Raw genomic sequence first — 19,211 nt, forward strand, 5'->3', positions numbered from 1 at the left:
GCACACACAAAGAATACTAATTACTTTAAAATAAGTTGGAAAAGCAACAGGAGCCTATATCTTCAAGTTCCCTGTCCATGAGCTCTGCTGATGAGCAGCTAGATTTACTCAAACGATGAAAACTCCAACAAAGTTTTATTATACAGTCGTCCAGCTGATGAAACATCCAGACATATTAGTTGAGTATTGTGACATTTTAGTTTTTTATTTGCCCTCAATGACTAAGAGTAACATTGCAGTGCACTTAAAAATGTGTTTTTATAGCTGCTTTATGATTGTTAGATTGATGCTCATCAAGCTGCTTGCATAGTTGTTATCTGAGATGTTGAATCAAGCTCTGGAGCTCTGGAGTTGTGAAGTTGTCTACTGCTAATAACGCTCAGAATATGGAAAATGGTGGATCAATGAGCAAATACAGGGATTTGGAAGAGTGTGTAGTAAGGAGAAATGTAATTTTCACTGCATAAACCAATAGGGAGGCGATCTTGTTCTTCTTGGGACATTAATATTTTACAATCTAATTTTCAAATGTGAACTTGAAAAGCTATGCTTGTTTATTGTCTCAGTAGAGTGTAGAAGATCACTTATGCAATTGGATGCATTTATGTAGAGGAACAGCCATACGAAATAGAATTGGAATAGATGGGAAATACATGCCTTTCTTTTCTTATTTTTTCCCATAGGTACATATTTTAAGAATTAGTGAAAACCAGATATCTTTCAAATATAGAGCTTTTTTATTTATTTATTCTTATGGAAAAAACCCATGGGTTTTTACATGGGTTTTTTTCATCCACATAATAATTCAGATTCATTAACAAAAGATGCTGCTCCTGCATAGGGTTCTTTACTTTGAGAAAGAGGCTTTTCTAGTTTTGTCATATTTTCTCTGCTTCTGTAGACCCCATCGATCTAGCTTTCTTTCCTTTGAGGAGAGTTGAGGTATAACATCTCAAAATGTAAAGGAATTTAAGGTTATTTGGTAATGCAACTGGCCCTTCACATGAAAAGCAGTGCGTGTAACCGTCATCAACAGGCCATTCTAAAAAAGGAAGCAGAAGAACCAGTGAGGGTCCAGTGGTTTTGAGTAGGTGGACTCTGTGCTACTCATGTCATATAAAAATAAGTAAATAAATAGGCAAAAAGATTTTATCTTCCAGTAGTAAAATTTCTCTGTTCTGAAAGATGCAGTGTGTAGTGCTAAACTGCCTCTTTAAGGGAGAGGCCTGCATTTCTGCCTGCATCTCTGTTTTTGAAAGCTTGGAATTGGTTTTAGGAAGCATTCTGGTATTGGGGGGGAAAACTCACCAAAAAAATGTAAATAATTTGAATTCAGGACCTTTTTTTTTCTCTCTCTTTTTTTTTCCCCCCTTCTTGTTAGAGCACTTGTGATTAAAACAAACTTTAACTTCGGAGCATTCACTCTATATTATAAAAACTAGGAAGAGAGAGGAGAAATCCACTTTAAATTAGAACAGAGAATCCAGAGGGAAGGACCATTACTGAAATCTCTGCCCCATGACTTAATAATACTTCACAATAGCTTCAGCGGGACTAAAATTTCACTCCCAATCTGTGTTGATTATGAGCTCCTCAGTTTACTCCTGGGGCTATAAAATGGAAAAGGATCCAATCATGATTAAAGAGTAGGTGTGATTTGAATGGAAGGTGATTACTAAAATCTCCCTGAAGTCTTTCACTCTGCTTGTGCTGCAAGCTTTTCCTATTTATAATAGCATAGCAAGCTATCCAAGCAGAAAATGACACTAGAGAGAAAGAGTTTTCTGATTGTTTCTGATTAGGTTCAATGCTAACCTTGTAAATCTGGCTGTCAGATGGGGCACTGCCAAGTCGTGATGCTTCACGAAAGATGGAAAGGGTGAGGAAAGTCCTGCATTTATGTGTTGCTTGATATTTTCTTTTTTTCTTCTTTTTCACCAGAAGAATTTTTGAAAAGATAAATCTAGACTCTTGGTGGAGAGCTACTGAGCTACAGTTTAGTATTATATAAATTACTCATTTAAAAGTGCTTTGTGTTCATGGATTTTTGTGTATGTATTTATGTGTGTGAATTTATAAGGCCAAGAAAGGTTTGAATCTCTGAGGTCTGTGCTATTTGAAGGTAGTATAGCATGGATTGGTCTGTGGAAATCAAAGCAGGGCTCTGTTTAGGTGAATGAGTGTTACTTTTTCCCTTTTTTATCATCTTTGTATTCTGTTGTCAGCATACTCAAGCTTTTTCATAGCCAAAGTTTTTAGTTTTTGAAACAATAATTGCAGATAAAGTCTTACAGTTAAGCTATATATATTTAAATCCAAAGATGACTAGAGCTATTACATTTGCATATGCCCTATAAATTGTTTTAGGCAACATAAATGTTTATGCTAAAAATAACAGTACTGAAGTAAATTTAATATTCCTCTCCTAGTATAAGCCAAAGGCCTATAAATACCAATCGGGAGAGTACTCCAGTGACCTTGTGACAAATCAAATTTAAACTGAAGACAGCTGTTGGATGCAAAAAATTACAACAAAGTGAATTAAACATTCTGTTTCAGTCCAGGAGAGTAAATAGATTTGTTTTCCAGTTTAGGGTATGTTTTCAGTGTTATGGTTTTACTTGCTGTGAAATTGGCATCCTGAAAAGATTTGGTACCATTTTGGTTTAGTGAGGGTTATACTCTGACATACTGGAACATGCAGATAATATGTTCTCAAATTCATTTGAGGCAAAATATGTTCTTTAGCCTCAGATAAATTGTGACTGTTTAATAATTGCAAAAGGCCTGTTTTGTTGCATGTGCCAGGTATCCACGGGGCTACCACTTATCAAGTACACCTTCTTATGTATTTATTTATGCTAATTGCTGCTAAGGCAATGCACAGAAAAAATTATTCCATAATATTTTGTAACAATTAGGCAGGTGAAGCTAAGTTATTGGTGTATGCCATTTGCATTTATATTAGCAGCTTCTTTCTGTTTTGGATATTCTTTCAAACTAGCATGGAAAAAGTTTTTCCAGGAAAAAGAAAATTAGGTAAGTTTTAGTAATTTTGCCTATTGGTGACATCTGTTGAAAATATCTTGTGGTTTATTGTTAAATTACGTCTATGCTGTAATTTAAATTTGATATAATGAACATGTACTTTTGGCTTAAATGCACTGTTAGAACGGAATTTGTTGGAAAGCATGTTAGAATGAGTTGTAGCAAGAGGACAGAGTGCACACTACTCCTCTTGAAAATGCTGCTTTTCATCATGTGTGGGTCCTGATACAATTAGAAGTGCAGTTTCAAAAATGTGCACTTTATGAACTGTTAAGATAAATCTGTTGCCAGTTGTCTGATGTGTTCTAGGCAGCTGCAAATCCCATAGATGATGTTGCCTCACCCATTGTGAGTTATTGCTTGAAGCAAATAAGTGTCTTTACAGCAAACTGTAAATGTGGCATTACAGCAAACTGTAAATGTGGCATTACAGCAAACTGAGAATAAACATGTGGATCAGAGGCAGTGGGGGACATGAAATTTCACGACATGTTTATTTTTCCAAAGTTTTGTTATCTGACATAGGCTTCAGAGAAATAAGTATTTTGTCATCTGTAGTTTATCGCTTCCACTAAAATTTCTGTGGCTTCCAAGTTTTTTTTGTCCTTGTGTGTAAGGCTCCTTTGTTCCTTCTCCTGCCCAGAGTTTCTTCACCTGTGGCCAGTGATGTTGTTTTCACTTCCTTTTGGAGAATGGTTTGAGTTGGAAGGGACCTTTAAATGGTCATCTAGTCCAACCCCCCTGCAATGAGCAAGGACACAGAATCATAGAATAGTTTGGATTGTAAGAGATCTTTAAAGGTCTTCTAATCCAACATTCAGTCTTTGATTAGATCAGGTTTTCTTGCTCTCAAACAATAGCATGATTAGTAAAAGGAACACCTGGGAAAGGGCAGTACTGTCTTCTCTAACATCTCCTCATGAGCTGTCACCCATCATCACAGTACATGTTAAGGAACAACAAAATGTTTCTCATTTTGTTTCTGTATTTCATGTCCATGTTGAGAGCAAGCGTGTGCATGCAAGTACAATTTTCCAGATGCATTTTTTCTGGTTTTTTGTTTGTTTGTTTTGTGTTTGTTTGTTTGTTTTTATTTTAAAATGTTTGTATTATATTACATTACATTAAGCTTGGGGTTTTTTTATTATTTAAACAAAATGCAGCTTTACAGAAATTGTGATGCATAAAACAATAATAGTGTTAGGTGCTATTGAAATGAAGGGCATAGAAAGAAGAGAATTAAATGATTGATGATCAGAGCTGGAAAGGGAAAACACTGTCATGTGGTAGTATTAACATGGACAGTTCTTATGATTTCAGTTTACTTACTGCTGCGTTTGTCCCAGCATTCAAATGAAATGTAATGCACTCCTTTGAAGTGATATTGCTCTTGGACTTAGCAGAAGATAAAAGTGCAAGCTTGTTTTCAATGACATTTCCAGCACAGCAATTTCAAAACCAAGAAAAAAAAATTTAAAGCATTTAATTTTGAATGTCCAGGAAATAGATGATTTGTTCACAAATAAGGTAACTTTGTCTGATGAGGGTTCACTCTCATTATTCTCCTTAGATCCTAGAAAACCTAAAATGTAACATTTTGGGGCACCATGATTTTTTTTTTCTCCAAGGTAAAATGTGCTCTTCCGTGCAAGCTTTGTGCTTAAGTGTGACCTAGGATCCCACAAGGTTTTTGCTTTGTTATGCTAGAAAGCTTGTCTAATATTGCTATTATGGAGCTCGATAACCATTCTTGCCCTACAGATTTTGTTTGGGTATCTAATATGAGTGTACTCTTCTGTAGTACTTACTAGATTAGCCATTTTTCTACTCGTTGATTTAGGATATCCACCACTTGTGGATTTGGGACATTCCCGGAGTTCAAGACGATAAGCAACATCTGGAGCTTAAACCTTAAATTGAATAGAGGTCTAGACGTTTCATAGGCTATTGCATGTTCTTGTGGACCTTCTTCCACTTACCTTGTTTTAATAAGTGACTTTGCCCTAAACAAGGACAACAGTAATCATCCCACACTGGTTACCTCAATTCCACAAATAACGAGTGGGTTTTTTGGGGGCAAGTAAGGGTAATCTGTTTACATTTACTTAATCTCATCATTCTTCTCAGTATATGGCTGGATATATTGTCTGCAATATTCACCTATCTCTGAGATACAGTTATACAGCAATATCTGTCATTAGGCACATTTGTCTTGGGTGAATGGTGGGCTTTTTTGATCTTGTTTGTGTATATTTACTTATATAAAACAAGCCGCCAATAACTATTTTGTCAAATACTTACTCGCAGGGCTCAGTTTGTTTTCCTATAGATACATGTTCAAAGTCCTTTTTAAAGGAATCTGTGAACCATTGTGTAATTTACTGCACCAATTAACACAAGCCAATACTTCTACAAGTAATTAAATCAGTTTTAAAATGTTGCACAGCTCACCCATCTGTTTGAAGTAACAGCTAAATTGCATTATAATACAAATTAAAATGTATACTTCCATAACCTCTACTTCTAAGTATATGACAGCACCTACACTGTGTGCATGTATGTTCCCCTATTAAATAATGTAATTTTAATTACCTGCTGTATACATCTTTTATTCTAGCCCATTAGTTTTATCCCCATGTGTAGAAATGCTGAATCCAAGAAACAAGGCAGTAAATAATACTGTCTTTTAATGACCAATTAAAGCAGCCTATCATCAACCTTGGCATCAGCTGAATCACTAATTGAAAGTACAGAAATGGTTAGAATAAAATGGTGCTTGGAAAGTAGAGAGTCAGCCTCATCTGTACAGGACACTACTCTCCAGAGGCAGCAATACTTCATTTCATAAACCATCCTGCAACCAAAGCTTGTTAAACCTGGAAGCTAAATAAGTGATTCTGAAGTGATGGCAAGCATAATACAAAGCCTCAGTGCACCTTGATGGCTTTATCCTGAATGATCTGGACCTTTTTATGGCTTTTGTGAGGGGACATGGTGTTGTATATAAAATTCATTAGCTACATACTTTTAAAAGTAGCGTGGGTCTGTTGACAGCTGTTGAGGGATACATCTTGTGCAGGTAGCTCAGTTTGCAAGCTGTAGTGCGAGATGCAGGTTGAGCTCTGGGTGGGAGCCCAGAGAGACAAAAGGCTGTGGGCTGCCAACCCCTTTCCAGGTAAATGGATACTGGGAGACACAGCAGGAGTGGAGGACACAGGAGGAAGAGTGAGACTTTCCTGCACTTGGACTGTGAGGGTATAAAAGCCCAGGGGTTCCTTTGTTGGGGTCCCTCCTCAGAGGCAGCAGCTCAAGCTGTTTCTATGTTACTGCACCGTGAATAAATTGCTTTATGGAATATTTGAAACTCTGCCATGGGAAACATGGGGTGAACTGGTAAGGAAACTGGTCTGACTGTGAGTGGAGTGTGTGGAGAGTCAAGTGGGGATCACTGGAGCTGCTGGTGTGAAGGGGCTTCAGTCCCAGCAGTGAACATCTCTGGTGTTGGGAGTGTCTTGTGCATGGTCAGACTGGGAAGTTTCCTTAGCAACACCTACGATGTCTATAGCTGCTCTAGCCCTGTAGACTTGTTGTCTGTTCCAGATACTAGCAGAAGTTCATTTTCTGCTTTAAATGTGATAATATAAGATAAACTGTCCTGTCTGGTGAAACTAATCCAATAATGCAGTTGTTGATACCTCAAAAACAGGGACAGAAAAAAGTACTGCTGTGCTCAGCCTTCATGCAAATACTCTTGTAAAGTTCACTGCCAGGTGTCAGACTATTAGGAAGATATGAGGAAAATGGAGGCAACACAGGGAGCAGAAGCAGATAAAAAGGTTAAAACATTGAAGTTCTGAGATAAAGTATACTTGATTAAATGGAAGTTAAAATGAAATATGAAAAAATGCTTTTCTGTGTTCTGATGAACTATTCAAGGTTATGTGAGGAAAGGTAAAAGGAATAAAGGAAAAAAAAACAACCTTACAAAGTGTATGACAGTGAGATCTCTTGGGCACTGCAGTGATCTCTGCAGGCAGAGGCGAGATGAAAGATGATGGACCTGGTTTTTCTCCATTTACCTTAAACTGTACCAAGCAATATCAAAGAAAAGGTTCTTGAAGGAACTACTTCAAGTGCAACTTGTCCCCTGAAACTGGCTGAATTCACTTTGCCAGGTACTGGACAGTGTAGGGACAGTGTAGGGACCATCTCTTCATAAAACCCCTGTGTTCTTATTTTTGTGGCTGGTTTGAATGGATACATTTAGATGGGAGAATGCTAAGCTGTGCAAAAGCACATAAGGAAAGTGGGGAGTGGTGAAAATTACAAGGAATTGTACCAGATTGAAGCAGATTAAAACTACTGAAGAACAGAGTGAGGTTAAAGAGATTTTTGTAAATCAAACAAAAAGGTGGAGTGGGAAGAGAAAGGGAGGAGAAAGACATGTAGGAAGGTCAAGGTGCCTGTCCTATCTTATGGTAATGAATAATAATGAATTGCTGGGACTGGCAAACCATGTGCAACTCTCAGTTTTGTAAAAACTAATAATGGAAAGAAGTAAACATTCTTGCAAGGAGAAGAAAGAATAATAGGAAAGCAGACAGGTGACAGCTTTCCAGGGCATGCTGGCAGGAGGAGATACAGGGAAGAAGAATGTGTTGAGGGCTAAGCCACAGCTGAAGGATCTGCTGATGCCTGAAGTCAGACAAGGGTATGTGAGTGTGGAGGGGGAGCTCTGTGGGTGCTGGAACTACCTAAATGAAGAGCTACCTGCACACAGAGAAAAGGGAGCAGGTTTAGTGTTGCTTTAAGGTAAGAGACTAGAGCCAGAAGGGATTCACATGGGAAGCTTTGAGGGCAGTGACTGGTCAGATGAATAGAGGTGAAAGAACTGGAGGGACACCAGCAAGTCCTGATGCCAACTTGAAAAGACCATCTATACTTGTTGCATTATCAAGGGGGAAGAAAATAAATCTGAAGTTAGATTGCTGGGATTCTTCCAGATGAACGAAGTTTAAGAAAGGCATCATTATACCACTAGTTTTTCTCCAATGCAGTGACTTCAGAAATAAAAGCCGTGTAGAAAAACAAACAATTGCTACAAATAGGCATGGCCTTGTGGGGCTCTTGCTCTCATAGTGGCATGTGTTTGTTAGTGCTGCCAAACAGACTTTGTGGGCAGAAAGTAACATATTTGTGAACTGGCAGAGAGCCAGGTGACAGATAACTCAGCACAGAGCCCGCTCCTGTCAAGAGTTAGTGCTATATGCCTGCTTTCATTGCACAGGTTACAAATGCCTTGGTCTCGTGTTCTATCTACTTTGTCTTCATAAAGAGCAGGCTTAATGGAAAATTGGAGGGATTACTACTTCCTTTGTCTTCCTGCTCGTGTTTGATAAGAGGTGAAGTTTCTGATGAGTGAAGTTCTGCATGGGATACAGTGTTCTTCCCCAGGAACCTAGATGATATTCCAGCTGATTTCACTGTAAGACGTGAGTTGGACAGACGATGAAATTCAGCCCTTTAAAAACAGGCATGAATCCCATAGAAACTTATGGGGTTTGTGACTTGAATCATACCTGATTTGCCTCTCACAGCTCAAGCCAAATGCAGTCTGCAGTACAGCGGATAATGGAGACTGGTGTTACACTGGGCTGTCCTTAATGGTGTGTGAGGATAAGATCTGGTATATAATGGATAACTGTTGAAACTTCCTGCAATAGAAGATGCTTTTTGAGGAGGGAATTTAATGCAAGTGAATAAACAATAAGAAAATGTATCCCTTTCTGCTCTTGCTATATTTTGGCACCACTTTTCTGTTAAGATGTTCCTATAAATGTCTTGTGCTAAGAAAGAATCGGTGCATGATCTGAGCATGATGCACTTGGAGCCAAACAGCTCATGCATCAAGATGGACGGGCCCAGGTGCTGGTTGTGGCTTATCTCACTTCTGTGGCTGCTTCTTTATTGCCAAAAGAGGATGGATGTCATGCTAAATAATTTTATTCACTGGATGTGCTAGCACTTCCGTAATGATACTGTAGGGAGCTCTCTGCTTCCCCCTTGCTTTTACTACTATGCTAAGGTGCCTAGAGGTCCCATTTCTCTTTGAGAAAAGAGGTCATGTTAGAAAATAGGCCAGAGAAAGGAACTCCTAAAGGAAAAAGGGATGTAGGGGTTGGAATTATTCTTGATAGTTTTCATTTAGCTGCAGATATGGTAGGTGTTAATCAGAACACCTCAATTTTGGGGTATTTGCTTCCCCCAAATAAAAGTTGTCCGCATTACAAAACCACTGCACATAATTCTACCTAGCTTGATATGTAATGCTGCCTTTGCAGAATAAATGCTCAAGGATAAATCTTGCATGACAAATAAATCACCTCTTGCTCTCCTTGGCTCCTTCAGGTGAGGCAGGGATATAATGTAGAGTCAGCTAATGTGCAGACCTAGCAGAAAAATGGATCTTTTTTCCTGCATTAGGCATGTCATCAGAGGTGATATTTGAGACAAGTCTCTTACAGGTGCAGCTGAACCAATACAATGTTTTTTTTTCCCCGGATGACTCTTCTTCCATTTCATAAATTCGTATTTTTAACAAGAGAAAAGGAAGCAGATGTTACTCAGTACAATGTTTCATGTCATATGGATCTCCCTTTTTTTGGCACATTGCTGCTTCAATAAGCCAGTTTCAGCAGTTTTAAGAAGGTTTTTTTACATACTATTTTCACTTAGGGCATTGCAAATTTCTTTGGAAATCTATGACAATCAATTAAGTAAATGAGACAATAGAATGCTTGTAATTAAGATAATCAAACTACATGAAATCCATCCTACAAGTGCTAATATCTGTATATCTCTAAGCTGTCTATTAATTAAACACCATGTAAGTGTTGCAATTGGACTCTGGCTGCTTTCATGAAAACGAGAGAAAGATGAAAATGATTGGAGGAGTTTTATTGTATGTGAAATTCTTAGTTGATTTAAAGCATCTCATTATGGTTTGTAAGGTTGCTGCATTGCTGCAGGCACTCCTGGGATGCCCGAGGACTCTGTAGCAGGCTTGAGCTGCTTCTGAAACAGGTGACACAAAGCAAATACACTTTGGTTTGCAAAAGCTCCCTTTGTGCTCAGGAATGGGTGTTATTTTCCCCTCAATTTCATAAATGAAGCCAGTGGTCAAGATGTTAGATATTTCATTCTACATAGGAAACTGCAAAGGGAAGAATGGAGAGAGAGGAATTTTTATGACTAGTTCTTAAAATAAAAGGGAAGTTTTCCTACTTTTGTGTTATTTTGTGTTTTTATTTTGTTGTGAGGACCCTAAAGTCACCCACACCTTCCTGCTAGAAAAAACAGCATCTTCATATATTTGTGTTGGTAAACAAACAATACATGAGGCTAACTGGGTAATCTGGGTGTATTCACACTGTAATTCTTCATTTATTTGCAGGTGCTTTTGGGAAGCTTGGGGAAGCAAAAGGCTCTGTTAGGGTCAATATGGATCTATGAGAGACCAGAGGAAGACCCTTTCCCTCTGTTTAGGTGCCCTCCTGGTGCTCACACAGCAACTTCAAAGCAATTTATTGTGGTTTTATGAGGTGTGGGGTTTGGGGCATTTGCGCTTTCTCTTTTTCTCCTGTGTGTAGTTTTTGATGGCTGCAGGCACACATGTTAAGACACCATGGAGGTAAGCAAAAGAACCATGTTGTAGAGCCAAGGGAGTAAGAAAGCTTCACCACCTTAGAACAGCCAGACTTTGGTCTTATTGGCTGGGGATGCCAAACCAGCTAAACAGGGCAAAGCAGAAGATGAGCCCATCTGCTACTTAGTCAGATATTGCCACAGCTACTTTAATATTATGTCTTTGGCTTCAAAGGAAGTATTACACCTGATCCATGTGGACATCAGCTTAATGAAGTTGTTGCACAAATGATGAATAAAACTAGTATTTTGGGTTTTTTATTTTTTCAATTATTATTTTAAAATCTGCTTTTACAGCACAATATTCTTCCTTATGACAAATGAACCTATTCACTGATACTGTGTTTTCAGATAATACCATTTACATTTCTAGAAAGAAGCGAAGAAGAAAACTTACAGGACATCTTTAATTTTTCACTTGATTTTGTCATTTTGTTTTTGTTAAATTTTTTTTATTTTTGACATTGATACAAAAAATAGTATCTTGATTAGCAGCTTTGCTGGCAATCCCACAAAACTGTAAATAATACATTAATCTAAAAGAATACACTCCTACAGACACTATAGATAAAACAATATATACAATTTAGACAAATAAATACATAAGTACAGCCAGTCATATATAATGATACACCTAAAGTTTGGTTACTGTTGACAAGCTTTTCTAGTTAATTACACTCTTCATTTACAAATTGCCATTGCCATCTACATTGGAAAGACAAAAAAATCCCAATAAAGAATCAAAATTGATACTTATTATTGTTAGGAAAGATGGAAAATGAACCTTGAGACTTCTGTTCAAATACTCTCATGGGTTTAGCAAAAAAAGAAAAAAGCTTTTGTGGAAAAACTCCTCCTAAAGAGAGGCACTCCCCCCTCAACCTGCTTTGCTCAATGTGCCTTATTCATGTACATTTTGGAATCAAAATGTGATTATAGTCACACTTTCGATGTGACTGGAAGCCAGCATGTCTAACTAAGTTGTCGTTTGTCCCATGCTCAGTGAAACAAAATGACCTTTAAGATAATGTAAATATTTCTTTGATTAAAGGAAGTCTATTGCAAATATTTGTTTGTTAACAGTATTCCATGTGGCAAAAATACTACTGAGTGGAAGGGACAACTGTCCCTGTGAGTAGATGTATTGCTCCTTTTCTATCTGCAGGTTGCAATAATGAAATTTCTGAGCAAAGGGAAAATAATAAATCTGAAGTGTAACAAGCTAGTGAAATTTAATATCAGAAAATTAATAGAAGTTGAAAATTAGGCTATTGTTGTGTTGCATTAAATTCACTTGACAGCAAAAGAAAAAATATCTTGTACATTCAAAAGTTAGGGCACACATGCTTAAGGCTCTTGAAACACTGGACAAATATGCCTCACTCAGCTCCATGCATAACAGAATGCTACATAGCAAGCAGACTTACACATATATACAGCTGAATACAGAAGAAAATGCCTTAGAAATATGTACATCAGTTTCAAGATGAGCATTTACATTTCTGTTCAAGATCTATCTATTTATAAATGGCAGGAAATAGACTTTTTCAGATACTATTTTCAAGGTGTACCTTGCAGTCATTAATGCAGTCTACTTGTAGTAGGAGAAATTCAAGGCTACCATGCTACTTGAGGCCTGAGGTATCTAGACTGGGAACCTTGCTGTCCTCTTGGTTACTAACCCAAGGCCACAGAAGCATCAGCAGAAGTAAGGCAACCAAATCCATTCGGTTGTGGATTCAGAAACCCCAAATTACTGCACAGTGCAGAGGGATAGCAGAAGTGATTGCAGCCTGTGGGTTCAATTTATTACGAAGTGTGTTCCTGATAGAGTGGCATCTATGCTGTCTGACTTACCCGATGAATTCCAGCCTCCTTTCTGTTCATAAACAAGCATATTCTGGGGCTCGGGTAAGAAAAGCTGAACTTAATGCAATCACTGCGTTATATTTTCACTTATGCAGTTAGTTGTACCTTGTTTAGCTGGAGTTCTGTGTTTGACAGGAAGCAAGAGCAACTTTAACAAGGACTAGATCAACTAGGGAAGGATAAATCTTAATTATGCTGCAAGAGATTCAGTATTTTTATAAAAGTTACTGATTTTTTTTTTTTTTTATTTATGAAGGGTACACAAGCTCCTGTTGATTAACAGTAACTCCTAGGCTGCCTGTTGTATAGCTTCACCTTTAGATCTGAAACAGATTTGTTTGAGATGGCTCCTGCTAGTGACTTGAAGGCCAGGCACACTTTACCTTACTTACAAGTAGTTTCTTTCAAAATGATAGTGCTGCATCTGTGAATAAGACTAACAAAATGACATGAAACTGCAAACCTTTTAGGGTAGCATCTTCATTCCTCTGTTGCTGTTGTAAAGTGCTGTGTACACCTATGGCAAAATCAGGTCAGAGCTTTCCTTTAAATTCTTCTCAGTTAATTTCTGACAACTTTATAGACATTCTGAATAACATACAGACGTAATACATACAGTTTTGCATATGTTGCACATAATGCTAAGTGAAATGAATGAGGCTTTTGTATGCGCTGTGGACGGTGTGAGTAATCTACAGCTAATAATATATTTGGTGAGTTTTGTATCTTTGTAACTTGTCTGTGAGTTCTTCATTCCAAGTTATTTGCTGAGTGATATCGTATTTTACTTCTTTGTTATAAGATGGTGCTGAATAGGAGAGCTTGATTTATCAAAGAGTTTTCATGACATTTCATAAGCATTCATATTCAAAACACATATAAGCACGTTATACAACTTGAATAAAATCGCGTGTATTTGATTTCTGTTGCATGCTCAGGGGATCTCCTGAGTGGCACCTCAGTGAGTGTTGGCTCTGTGATAAGTAACCTGAGAGCTTTAACAGGTTTTTAAAAAAGGCTAGAATATTTTGTTGTTGTTTGGGCTCTTTTACTAGATGCTTCTTAAAAGCCCTCTATTTTGGTGTGAAATTTGTACACAACTCTTATGTACTCTGCTACAACAGAAAATTGATTGCATTCTTTTATTGGACTAAATTCTTCCTTTCAACACCATTAAAAATGTGGTAGAATCTCATACCTGTATGTACTGTAGCAAAAAGTAGAGCTTACTTGTAAAAAGCTGTTTTTGAGTTACTTTTTTAGGTAAATATGGCACTGACTGACATTGAAGAAATATGCTGCTTATTGATACTTTTAGCATTCAATATAATTAGATATTGCTATGCCAGATGTTTAGTTGAGAATCCATTGATACTAATGAGAGACGTTACCTTGCTTTGAAATTAGAAGTTAAGATATTCATGCTTTCCTCATGTATTTTTAAGATAATTTTTCATACATCTCCCCTGTATTATTTCTCCTACAGATTCTACTTCATTTTTAAATTGTGTTACATCTTTTATGGGCTATTTTAGAAAGCGTAAAGAAATGGGGTGTCTCCTGAAATAAATTAAAGAATACCATTTGGTAGATGAAAATATATATCAGTGTGTGGGTTTGTTTCTAAGGCCAATGGGACTTTGATGTTTTTACCTGTCTAAATTCTGCTATTACACCAAGAATAAGCTATTTGGGAATTGCACACATTGTACTTTAGAATATACATGTCAAAGTAGGTATATAACTTCAGTGCAAATGTATACTGCCTAATTTATTAACAAAGCTCTAAACAGAGATGCTTGTAGGGTGTCAAAAAAGAATAAAAGTTTCTTAGGGTCTGAGTCTTATCTCAGAGGCTGGAGCATGAACTGTTAACCAGCTCATAATAGCTTATTACTGTCCTTTTACACACAGATGCAAGAGCTGATATGTGTGATAGATAATATACAAAATCTGAGATTTGACTCGAGTTCCTTTAGGTTGGTATAATGTCCTTACCAAAAAGAGCCTGAAGTTTGTAAACCAGTAGTCAAAGCGAGAATGAAAAATCAGTCATAAAAATCTTCTCACAGTTAATATCCCACAGTTTAACTTGTAAATCAGCAGATCACTTTGTCAAAAAATAACCAGACTAAACCAAAATTAAAAAAACCGGTATTTACATCTGTAAAAATCTTAACATCTAAGATGTTTCTTGCTGGACATGTCATTCCAAATTCTGTGCATTTCTTCTGGTGTTATCTGGTGTACTGTGATCACCCTGCGGTACCTGCACAAGCTGTAGGCCATTTTCCAGTGATTGAAGCCACTGTTTTGGAAGGGGTGAATGCCCAGCTTCCGAAGGCAAAGTCCAACGTACACATCTTCAAGATGAAGAAGTCTGGTATGAAGGGAGGTTTTGTAAATCAGTTCTGCTACGTCAGCTGAAAAAATGTAGCCAGTGCCTGAACAGAAGGGTGGGTAATTGCTGTCGGGATACAAATCTCGGGGCATGTACCACTTACTGCGAACATCTCTTATTGGTCCTCCGTTTATAACGTAACCAGTGAAGTACCTTCTCCTTGGCTTGGTGTTAGGTTTGAGCAGCTTATAAATAAGATTGTCCATATTTACAAAAATATCACTGTCTGTCTTCATAACGTACTTTGCTTTTGAACAAAATGTCGCCACCCACCTCATCCCCATCAACGTTTTCAGAGTGAGGTTATGGTAAGAGTCGATAAAATCCTCCACGATAATGTCATGAAAAATTTGGCTTTCTTGCTCTACCATTTGATTTAACACAGGATCTGTATTTTTTCCAAGAAGAAATAGTGTGGCGATTTTAATTCCTTTAAAGTTGTTTTCGTCTCCCCATGTTTCTCGAATGGCTTGCCTTGCATCAAACTCTTTGTGAGTTGTGCTGATGAGAATGACCAAGAAAGGGATGCTTTTCTCACATTTGTTGGGTTCATTGATAAGAAAGTCAAAGGAATGTGGATTTATAGGTCGAGTTCTTATGTTGCCAAAGGAAACGTTTTTTCTGGCTATGGATATGCTACTGACCTGTCTGTGGCCAGTGTAGGAAGAAGTAGGACGAGTTACACTTAAGTACCAAAGAGCACTTGCCCAACAAACAACTGTCAAAATGTATAAGCACGAGACTTTTGAAGCCATTGTTCCTCTAGCTCTTCTATTCCATGTGATGAATAAATAGCCTTTGTACGAGGAGCGCACCTGTGTCCTGGAGAGGCAGCATATTATTAATGAAACTTGAAAGTTCGATATAGAAAAGTAACTCTGTAATCATTCATGGATCTCAAATAGGAGCTATTAACCCTGATGATACTCAGCTTTTCTTCTTTTACTAGCAGCGGCTTCCATTTCTTGGAATTTTCTGTTATTTCTGAAAAATATGAAGAAAAATTTTCCATTGCTAGATCATAAAAGCCTGGGGCAAGGAAAATGAGCTTATATATGGCTGGCCATTAATAAGCTAAGTGTCTTAATGCATTTCTCAGATATTCCTTTTTTTCTCATGAGGTACCACAGTGCAAGATAGTGTACTAGAATAGAGCAGTGTAACTGAACTAATGGTTTTATGATTAGTAATTTCTCATAGATGGTTTTATATAAAAAACATTAAGCATGCATAGCATGTTGCTATTTAGATAATTTAAAAGGTACGTGAAAATAATTTTCTGGTTTCTAGCATTTTCTTGCTTCCTAAATTTTTTCTGGACAATCTTCCAAAATGTGCTGTGGAACATTTTAAAATTATTTAAAGAATGAAAAATAATGTACTTTATCTTAGGATCAACAGCATGTGGCAGCTATGCACATGAATACCTACAAATCTGATTTGGTCTTAATGTTGTTAGTGTCTGTCCTGCTAAGAAGAGCATGCTTTGGTGGAAATCAGACAGAATGGGACTGACTGGTAAAGGTACGGGAGAGGGAGAGAGAGATGTGTATGCTGTCTTACCCATGTAAAGATCAGCGCTGGAGTAGAGTCCGTAAAAGTCTAGAAATAAATTAATACAGTTCAGTTATTTTTGTTGGCTTGTTTCTCCTCTCCCCCCAAACCGTTTTTTTCATGAGCAAACATCATTTTTGTACCATGTAAGATAAACCCTGATGGCAGCCCAGTAACGGTGTTGCCTTGGTGGCTGGTGTGCAGAGCACTTGCCAGCCTGGCCGGGGTTCCTGCAGCCCTGTACTGCTGCTGTTCCAGACCTGCCTCCAGCACTGGGTGGCTTTGAGGCTTTCCTGGATCCAGGGAGTGTGCAAGCCCTGTAGCTTCCTCTGCTCTTAGCAAGTTTGCTGGGAAACAGTTCTGTTTATCATAATTTTGAGGATATTAGACAAGCTGCCTCAAGCCTGCCAGGTCAGTGCTGACTCCTCCAAGGAACATCAGCAGCTGGAGACTGCCCGCAGGCTCCGCCTTCCTGGATTTTACCATTGTGTTGCTTCAGAGCTAAAGGATAGCAGAAGCATGCAACAGAGGAGCTTTTCACAAGAGTCTTTGAAATATTTCACATTTACTTTGGATAGAACAAAAAATGTATGGATTTGGATAAAAAGATAGAAGCTCTGTCTTAGAAACGTCCTTTTTGATGTCACACTGCTTTGACCCAGACCCCTCCTCTAGGCAGGCCATCAGAGGGGAAGGACTGTTATCCTGTGTCACTATTTCACACTCAGGTTTAAAAACAGGAGAGAAACAATCTGAACATTTGCTAAATCCATACAGACTGTAATCTTCTTACAAATTTTTATAACTAGCACTGTCCTGCTAATCTTAATTACATGCACTTTTAGTTATTTAATGACCAGAACCTGCATACTGCTCTCCCCTTCCACAAAATAGGGTAATGTGAATTTTTCACCTCTTCCAGAACTCCATCAATTTCAGTTGGTTTTGCCCTGTAACTGAGGGAATTTAATGAAGTTGACTGTGATCTCCTTCATCACTTGTCCCAAGACTCAGGGTTTATATTTTCCCACCAAGCAGTACCAGCAAACGTTTGGGAGCAGTGTATTTCAGTGAGACTTTTGATTGCTCCATAGGGCTGAAGAGCACAAGGATCTTGGCATGGCAGGCACATGTACATCCTTATGAATAAATACAGTAGCGACATATATACACACAAATGCTACTGTAATGTCTGGAGAGGGGATCTATACTGCTGTAACAACCTACTGTGATGCAGTTCTGAGAAAGGCAAAACACATTGCTGATCTGGTGGGTTGGCTTTGTTTCTGGTTTTGTTTTTGAGATCTGCAAACCACCCCTACTGGAAATGCCAGTGAGGAAAAACACCAAGTGCGAAATGCCATAATGGAATGAAGATGTAAGAGTGTAAAGTCTAGAAAACTCTGTTAATAAAGGAAGAAATACAGAAGTCATGGATTTGAGATACAGAATGAGAGTTATGTAGGTCAGTGTATATAATGGACTCCAGCATTAAGATCTCACAAATAAGTGTAATATTCTGCATGTGATGTATTATTTTAGGAAACTATATATTGCATTGTCTAAATGTGTATGGTGTTCTACATCTTTTCTTTCATAAAGGCAGGTGCATTAGTTACCATGAACACTGTGCAGATATCTGAGGGAAAGGAAAATTGCAACCACTGCCTCTTACAAACTGCAAAATTACATAAAATAGCTTTTCAGTCCAGCAATGTCATGGCTGTGATATCCAATCTTGTGTGCTCTGAAAGGATTAGAAACAACAAAAACCTTACTCCATTTTGAAGAAAGATCCCAAGGTATTGTAGGGATTTTTTTTTCTCAGTTATGAGAGTTTTCTGAGTTATTTTCTCAGATAACTGTGTGGGATGAATGTTCATTATGTTGGCCCTTCAATTGCTGTCTCTTGAAACAAGTTTATCTTTTTCTGTTGTGTGTTTTGTTGGGGGGTTTTTGTTTGTTTTGCTTTTTTAAAAGAAAAATAAGAGTTCAGATGGTATGCCTTGGCTTGGAGTGTTTTACGCCATCCCTCTGGTAACTTTTGAGCAAAGCACAGGTAAAGTGGTTAAGGGTGAACTGGCTGTAGTTTTCCCAATGAGTGAGGTTTTAAATTTAATTACTTTTTAGGAAGATTGAGGGGGGAAAAAAACAAAAAGAGAGCTTTATGCTTTCCTGCGATAGGTCTCTCTGCTATTCCTACTCTGTTGTGAGGTAAAGATGTAAAAATTAAAGTTCATGTTCCTGCTTTATGTGAGCTTTTTGCTATGTATGGGGAAGAGATTTGAAAGAAAATAGTATAAGCAAAATTGACCAATACTGTAAATACAATACTAAATTAGCTGAGGAGTCTTGGTCTGTAATTTAGGTGAGATTATTGTTGCCTCCAGGACTGATCTCTCTCCCTCTTTGTAGTATCACAAAGGGGGTTGGATAAGGGGCTATGTCATGTATTTTTTTTTTGGCCGCAGGTCAAATGCTCCTACAAATTATTTCTGGTAATGTTGTTTCTGCACAGGAGCTTCAATTATGTTTAGCTTGCACAAGTAAGAAAATACATACCTTGATTAGGCAGGGAAATATGAACTAAGCAGTGAAATAGTTTGTGATTATTTAGTCAAGAATTTCCGAGTTT

General features: G+C 37.7%; 1 protein-coding gene across 3 annotated transcripts in view; it reads right to left on the reverse strand.

Annotated features, from left to right (window-relative positions):
- Nucleotides 1-10,994: 10,994 nt before the first annotated feature.
- B3GALT1 (beta-1,3-galactosyltransferase 1) overlaps nucleotides 10,995-19,211 on the reverse strand; it is a 190,006-nt gene continuing 181,789 nt past the window's right edge. For all 3 annotated transcript variants that reach the window (XM_032693107.1, XM_032693108.1, XM_032693109.1), the window contains 2 exons: nucleotides 16,586-16,624; nucleotides 10,995-16,006 (listed from right to left, as the gene is read on the reverse strand). In XM_032693107.1, the coding sequence (XP_032548998.1) occupies nucleotides 14,797-15,777 (981 nt within the window). In that variant the 5' untranslated portion in view covers nucleotides 15,778-16,006; nucleotides 16,586-16,624 and the 3' untranslated portion in view covers nucleotides 10,995-14,796. The remainder of the gene's footprint in view (nucleotides 16,007-16,585; nucleotides 16,625-19,211) is intronic.

This window comes from Chiroxiphia lanceolata, chromosome 7, assembly GCF_009829145.1.
Source record: "Chiroxiphia lanceolata isolate bChiLan1 chromosome 7, bChiLan1.pri, whole genome shotgun sequence".
Taxonomy (NCBI): Eukaryota; Metazoa; Chordata; class Aves; order Passeriformes; family Pipridae; genus Chiroxiphia; species Chiroxiphia lanceolata.